Source organism: Littorina saxatilis, linkage group LG6 (assembly GCF_037325665.1).
Source record: "Littorina saxatilis isolate snail1 linkage group LG6, US_GU_Lsax_2.0, whole genome shotgun sequence".
In the NCBI taxonomy this organism is placed as follows: domain Eukaryota; kingdom Metazoa; phylum Mollusca; class Gastropoda; order Littorinimorpha; family Littorinidae; genus Littorina; species Littorina saxatilis.
In genome coordinates, this window is record NC_090250.1 from 48,916,547 (window position 1) to 48,924,046 (window position 7,500).

Below are 7,500 nucleotides of genomic sequence, written 5' to 3' on the forward strand. Positions count from 1 at the left end.
GGGGCTGTTATGCTATATGGCGAAATAAATTCTTGTTCTTGTTCATGACTTACCTATTTCCGTCCGAAAGAGAGGGGTGGGAGATATATTATCTTCTACCCGCGGCCAACCTGCTAGCCCGACAGTTTGAGGAACATTCTGTTTCACATCAAGTGTTCAATGAGCGAATGCTCACTACAAGAAAGAAACAACAAACCTGAATTGATGCCTGGACCACAGGACGATTATCACGTCCTTTTTAGTGCCCATCTCAGTTACTGTGTTCGTGACTGCGAAAGGTTGGCAGAACAGACAGGACAGGACAGATCAGACAGACAGACAGACAGACAGACAGACAGACAGACAGACAGACAGACAGACAGACAGACAGACAGACAGAGTCACAAGCAGAACGACAGACAGGGGAGGCGCTTTCACTACAGGCGCAAACAGCAAACACCCAGCCAGCCAGCCAGCCAGCCAGACAGACAGACAGGAAGACAGACATATCAGACAGACAGACAGACCGACAGCCAGCCAGCCAACCAGCCAACCAGCCAGCCAGACAGACAGACAGGCAGACAGACATATCAGACAGACAGATAGACAGACCGACAGCCAGACAGCCAGCCAGCCAGCCAGCCAGCCAGCCAGCCAGATAGTCAGACAGCCAGACAGACAGACAGACAGACTCACAAGCAGAGCGACGACAGACAGGGGAGGCGCGGTCAGTACAGGCCACACGATGCAGCCTGGAAGCAGCAGAGTCAAGCGCCGCACAGGCCTCCGTCGTGTCTCCCCGGGAGTGGAGAGTCGGCTCCTTGTCCCCCCACCAAGGCCTGGCAAGACAAGGCAAGACAAGGCTTTATTTCACAAAACCCCATGGAGGTACGTGAATCTACTGAATGAAATGATAATAAACATTAAACAAGTCGCGTAAGGCGAAATAACAACATTTAGTGAAGCTGTCGAACTCACAGAATGAAACTGAACGCACTGCATTTTTTCACCAAGACCGCATACTCGTAGTTTCGTAAGTCCACCGCTCGTGGCAAAGGCAGTGAAATCGACAAGCCATAATAGTGCGGTAATGGTCGCGCTGAGCAAGATAACACGCTTTTCTGTATCTCTATTCTTTTTAGCGTACTGAGTTTGTTTTTAATCCAAACATATCATATCTATATGTTTTTGGAATCAGGGACCGACAAGGAATAAGATGAAATTGTTTCTAAATCGATTTCGGACAATTAATTTTAATCATAATGTTCATATTTTTAATTTTCAGAGCTTGTTTGTAATCCAAATATAAAATATGGATATGTTTTTGGAATCAGAAATGACGAAGAATAAGATGAAATTGTTTTTGGATCGTTTAAAAAAACCCACATTTTAATGACAAGTTTCCGATTTTTAATTACCAAATTCATTAATTATTTTTTAAGCCACCAACCTGAAATTCAATACCAAAGTCCGGCCTTCGTCGAAGATTGCTTTGCCAAAATTTCAACAAATATGATTGAAAAATGAGGATGTGTCATGTGACAGTGCCGCCTCAACTTTTACAAAAAGCCGGATATGACGTCATCAAAGGTATTTATCGAAAAAATAAAAAAAGAGTCCGGGGATATCATTCCCAGGAACTCTCATGTCAAATTTCATAAAGATCGGTCCAGTAGTTTAGTCTGAATCGCTCTACACACACACACACACACACACGCACAGACAGACAGACACACACACATACACCACGACCCTCGTCTCGATTCCCCATCTATGTTAATTAAAACATTTAGTCAAAACTTGTCTAAACGTAAAAAGGGAGAAACGATAATTGTTACAAAATACAAATAAACAGTTTTTCTTAACTTACTTGAAAACAACAAACCTTTACCTAATACAATACAATACAATACAATACAATACAATACAATACAATGCAATGCAATGCAATGCAATACAATGCAATACAATACAATACAATACAATACAATACAATACAATGCAATGCAATGCAATACAATGCAATACAATACAATACAATACAATACAATGCAATGTAATGTAATACAATACAGAGCAATACAGTGTGACAGGGGAGGCTACCGCTCCTTTCACAGCAGACTCTGCACCCGAGTTGTTGGCCTTTAAGTCAACACCGGTGGATTGTGGAATTCTGTATGTGATGGGGTCTGGTGGTTTCCGATTGTCTGTATGTTCATGGAAACCTTCGGGTTTGCATAACATTTTTTATAGGGCTAAGAAATTAGCCCTAACATTTTCAATCCTGTTTGATTGCACTTCGCCTCCCGAGGTGATCGTAGTGTTACGGCACTCGGTTACATCTGGCGCTTGCGAGCAGGGATGGGACTCGGCATGATATGTTCAGGTAATGGCATAATATGACCACTGAACATTTTCGTGCTGTTCCCATTCTGCGAACTTGGGATGGACAGTGGTCCCCCGGTTCGGAACTTCGGGACGGAGTTCATTCAAACGGGGGCGATTGTGACAGGGGAGGCTACCGCTCCTTTCACAGCAGACTCTGCACCCGAGTTGTTGGCCTTTAAGTCAACACCGGTGGATTGTGGAATTCTGTTTGTGATGGGGTCTGGTGGTTTCCGATTGTCTGTATGTTCATGGAAACCTTCGGGTTTGCATAACAGTTTTTATAGGGCTAAGAAATTAGCCCTAACATTTTCAATCCTGTTTGATTGCACTTCGCCTCCCGAGGTGATCGTAGTGTTACGGCACTCGGTTACAACAGTACAATACAATACAATACAATACAACACAATACAATACAGTCGAACGTGTCCTTGTCCTTGAGACCACCTCCCGAAAGCGAGCACCTGCCCACAACGACCGTCCTAAGGATCCCAGACAAACTTTTCAACTATATATTTCACCTTTCTATAGCGACCCCTGTCTATAACGACCAATGTTTAATTCTTGCTCAGCGAGCCATCAAACCGTTTCATTTTCACTCTCGCTGTCTTGCGGCATAGCGAAAGGCTAGCAACAAGCATGACTTGCGTCAAAAAAACGGGTGTCGGACCAAGGCCCGGTTGTTTGTTTGTCTGTCTTTTTGCTTGTCTGTTGGTGTGTCTGTTTATCGGTTTGTCTCAGTGTGCACGTGCATTCTTACACAGTGTTGGCGGCATAGGGCGTTCCGTCCAGCCACACCCAGGCCTGGAAAGAGGGGTCATAGCGCAGACACGACCACGTCTGTTTCACGCCACTGACAGACGCCGCCACTGCCAGCGTGGCGTTCTGAAACATGTACACAGGTCTCATTCGTGACATGTATCTGTGCACGAAAGCATACAATAATAGTGTAAGAGTTTAACATTTTCAGATTAAACTTGGCCCCTCACCAATTCAGGTCTAGCGAGGCTTTTACGTGAGCAGCCAGCCTGTTGTTTTTAGTATTTGACCGAATGGAAGGATGCCTGCAGCGCACACCAATGCTGGTCAGATCTCAGGTGGTGTACATGGGAAGCCCGGCATGGTTGGCCTAGTGGTAAGGCGTCCGGCGCCCCGTGATCAGGAGGTCGTGGTTTCGAACCCCGGCCGGGTCATACCTAAGACTTTAAAATTGGCAATCTAGTGGCTGCTCCGCCTGGCGTCTGGCATTATGGGGTTAGTGCTAGGACTGGTTGGTCCGGTGTCAGAATAATGTGACTGGGTGAGACATGAAGCCTGTGCTGCGACTTCTGTCTTGTGTGTGGCGCACGTTATATGTCAAAGCAGCACCGGCCTGATATGGCCCTTCGTGGTCGGCTGGTCGTTAAGCAAACAAACAAACAAACAAACATGGGAAGCGTTGTAACAAAACATGTCCAAAACTAGCCACCGCTATCAACGAGGGCGTTAAATCTGAATTGGTGTAGTGTTTGCACAAGATTGTGTGTGTTTATGTTGTTGTAGTGTTTGCACAAGATTGTGTGTGTTTATGTTGTTGTCGTGTTTGCACAAGATTGTGTGTGTTTATGTTGTTGTCGTGTTTGCACAAGATTGTGTGTGTTTATGTTGTTGTAGTGTTTGCACAAGATTGTGTGTGTTTATGTTGTTGTCGTGTTTGCACAAGGTTGTGTGTGTTTATGTTGTTGTCGTGTTTGCACAAGGTTGTGTGTGTTTATGTTGTTGTAGTGTTTGCACAAGGTTGTGTGTGTTTATGTTGTTGTAGTGTTTGCACAAGATTGTGTGTGTTTATGTTGTTGTCGTGTTTGCACAAGATTGTGTGTGTTTATGTTGTTGTAGTGTTTGCACAAGATTGTGTGTGTTTATGTTGTTGTCGTGTTTGCACAAGGTTGTGTGTGTTTATGTTGTTGTCGTGTTTGCACAAGGTTGTGTGTGTTTATGTTGTTGTAGTGTTTGCACAAGGTTGTGTGTGTTTATGTTGTTGTTGTTATTTTTTTCGTCTCATTCAAACTGTTGGACATGCACTCACACGCAAAAAACTAAATATTTCAAAATAAAAAACAGATTCTAGCATTTTGTGTGTGGCACTACTTGAACAATGAATGCACGCTTTTTCATTGTAGTTTTCTTTTACGTGCTCACAAATTGCGTAATCTGGTTTGCGAGTGAAGTGAGTCGTGATTGCATCCAAAGGTGTCATAATTTGAAACCGCCACCAAAATTAAAACAACAGTTCTAGTGTACGCGCGTACAGGTATACTGTACACGACAGCTCACGCAAAAAGGATGATAGTGATGAAGTGAAAAAATTTTCTTTTCTTTTTTTCAAAAAATGTGTCGCATTGATCATATTCCGCCATGAAATTTCTGGCATGTTTATGTGAGCACTTATCATAAGTTTTAAACTTGTTGTGCTCCTTTTCAATGATGTTGTTATATTAGCATGTGTCTGTTTACGAATAAAATACTGTTTAAACGAAATGGTTGAGAGTGTACCAGGTCTTGACGAGTAGCCAGCGAGACGAGAGACGCCTCCTTGGAGGAGCAAATCCCCTGGGCGTCCTGGAACGACACGGTGGACGGTGCCAGCCAGTAGCAGTAGCCACCCGCCCTCAGCCACCCGTCGGGACACGCACCCAGCGCACCTGGTCACAGGCACCTCTCATAAGTTATACAGTACAGTACAGTACAGTACAGTACAGTACAGTACAATGCAATGCAATGCAATACAATACAATACAATACAATACAATACAACACAACAAAATACAATACAATGCAATATGATACAACACAACACAACACAACACAAACACAACACAACCACAACACAACACAACACAACACAACACAACACAATACAATTCAATACAATACAATACATAACAACACAACTGAACACAATACAATACAATACAACGCAACGCAACTCAACACCATACATAACCATGCAATCCGATGCAATATAATTATGTCACACCACACCACACCACACCACACCATACCATACCATACCATATCATACCATACCATACGATACCATAAAAGACAAGACAAGACAAGACAAGACAAGACGTAACACAACACAACACAACACAACACAACACAACACAACACAACACAACACAACACAACACAATCATTACAATACAGTACAACTTTATTGTCTGAATTTTGGGTAGCCTACAAACAGTCTTTCTTTCTCCTTTAGCTCGTCAATAGATTAAAACATAAAACATGGGATCACATCCCAAATAAAATAATAGTTTAGTACCCACACCACAGCCAGCCATAAACACACCTTCGCTATCCACGTGTTATCACACACTTACCAACATTTTGGAGAAAAATTCAAGCTTCGAGTACTCAGTCAGTTCTCTACGTCAACAGCCTGCTGTGGAGTCAATGTGCGTTCAGGTGAATACGAACACTATAGTATGCGCGAAATATTAAGTTCACAATTGTCGTTTTACAAGGATTTTGCATCTGTTACAACAACACTACTGCGGTTACCTCGGTCTGTAAAGTTTTGTTCTTTACAACAGTTTCCTTGAATTTGGGACACTAAAACTTAGCATCACAACAGCATCTATAACAGTTCAGTACTAGTGCAATTTCTCATTTCTCTCTCTCTCATTTCTCATTACTTTATTGTCCCATCGCTGGGAAATTCGGGTCGCTTCCTCCCAGTGGAAAGCTAGCAGCAACGGAGTCGCGCTACCCAGGTGTCTGCGTGTTTAGGTGTATTCAGCCACCTGCACTTATGGCAGAATGACCAAGGTCTTTTACGTGCCATTGTGGTGACACGGGGGTGGGACATGGCTTCCGTCTCTGGGTCTGCACATAAAGTTGACCCGTGTCCGAGACTATCGTGACCATAAATACTTTACTTAACAATAAAGATAAACTATACGCGATTGCTTTGAATTTATGGATTGATCAGGTCAAGAGTTTTTCTTTCTTCTGCGTTCGAGGGCTGCGACTCCCACGTGCTCTTGTATTTTTTTTAAAATGTATTTATATTTTTGCACGTGTGGGGTTTTACGTGAATGGACGCCCCCGTCTCCCCTCCCCCCCGCCAGTCATACCTTGTCCTCAGAGGGACGGTCAAGAATGAAAACACTTTTATAATTTTTTACAGAAAACTTAAAGGCACAGTGCGCGTCCCGTAAACCATCACAGATACTGTCAGGCTTTTACACACAGTACAAACACCCTTCCATTTGAACGCTCACCAAACGGGAACATCCTAGGTGCCCTCCGTAAAGAGCGAGCAATTTTCAAAGAATTTATTTTTGCGTGGTTTATCTTACCCCTGAGCCATCGTGAACCCGTGTGATCAAGTTTCCCTTTTTCACAATGTAGTCGTCAGTTAGTAATTTGAATGCGACTCGATGTGAGCTTATCTGCAATAGCACGTTATTAAGTACCTCTGACTATGCACGAAACAAACGGCTGTGGTTCACAAGAACTCTAGCGATTGCTTTTGACTGTTCAGAGGAACTGGCGATAGGTATAAACCGTCGTCTGCTACGAGAACCACGACCTTGCGTGACCCTGCTTCTGGGCTTTTCTTTTTTCAAACTTTCAAAACTTCGAATTGTACTGATCTTGTCTTGATGAAAAAAGAATTCTTTTATGATTTAAGAATGTTTGTGTAACAAGCTGTCAATTTATCATTTAGATATTAAAAGTTAGGCCTAGCGCCAAAACGCACCACGGTCCGATTGTCTCTGACACTCTCTCCGCAAAATTAATGTTTGAAAATTGCTCGCTCTTTACGTAGGGCACCTAGGATGTTCCCGTTTGGTGAGCGTTCAAATGGAAGGGTGTTTGTACTGTGTGTAAAAGCCTGACAGTATATATGATGGTTTACGGGAGGCGCACTGTGCCTTTAACACTATAGATGCAAAAGAAAATATCAAGAAAGAAAAAAATTATATACTAAAAAATTAAATAAACAGCTGACCGGCAATCAGCAGACTTAAAGCCGTGACGGTCAAGTGAGCAGCCATGATTGTTTCCCAACTGTCTCTGTGCAAAATCAGATCTCACTTCACAATTTCACGTCGGCCCAAGTATCCATCACAAATTGAAGTA

At 43.1% G+C, this 7,500-nt stretch overlaps 1 protein-coding gene across 1 annotated transcript in view; it reads right to left on the reverse strand.

Annotated features, from left to right (window-relative positions):
* Positions 1-675: 675 nt before the first annotated feature.
* Positions 676-7,500, reverse strand: part of LOC138968202 (macrophage mannose receptor 1-like) — a gene marked incomplete at its 3' end in the record, with an annotated part of 7,237 nt that continues 412 nt past the window's right edge. The window contains 4 exon segments of the mRNA XM_070340754.1: positions 676-818; positions 3,125-3,249; positions 4,897-5,045; positions 7,370-7,500. The exon segment at positions 7,370-7,500 is cut by the window's right edge and continues 412 nt beyond it. Of these exon segments, the coding sequence (XP_070196855.1) occupies positions 676-818; positions 3,125-3,249; positions 4,897-5,045; positions 7,370-7,415 (463 nt within the window).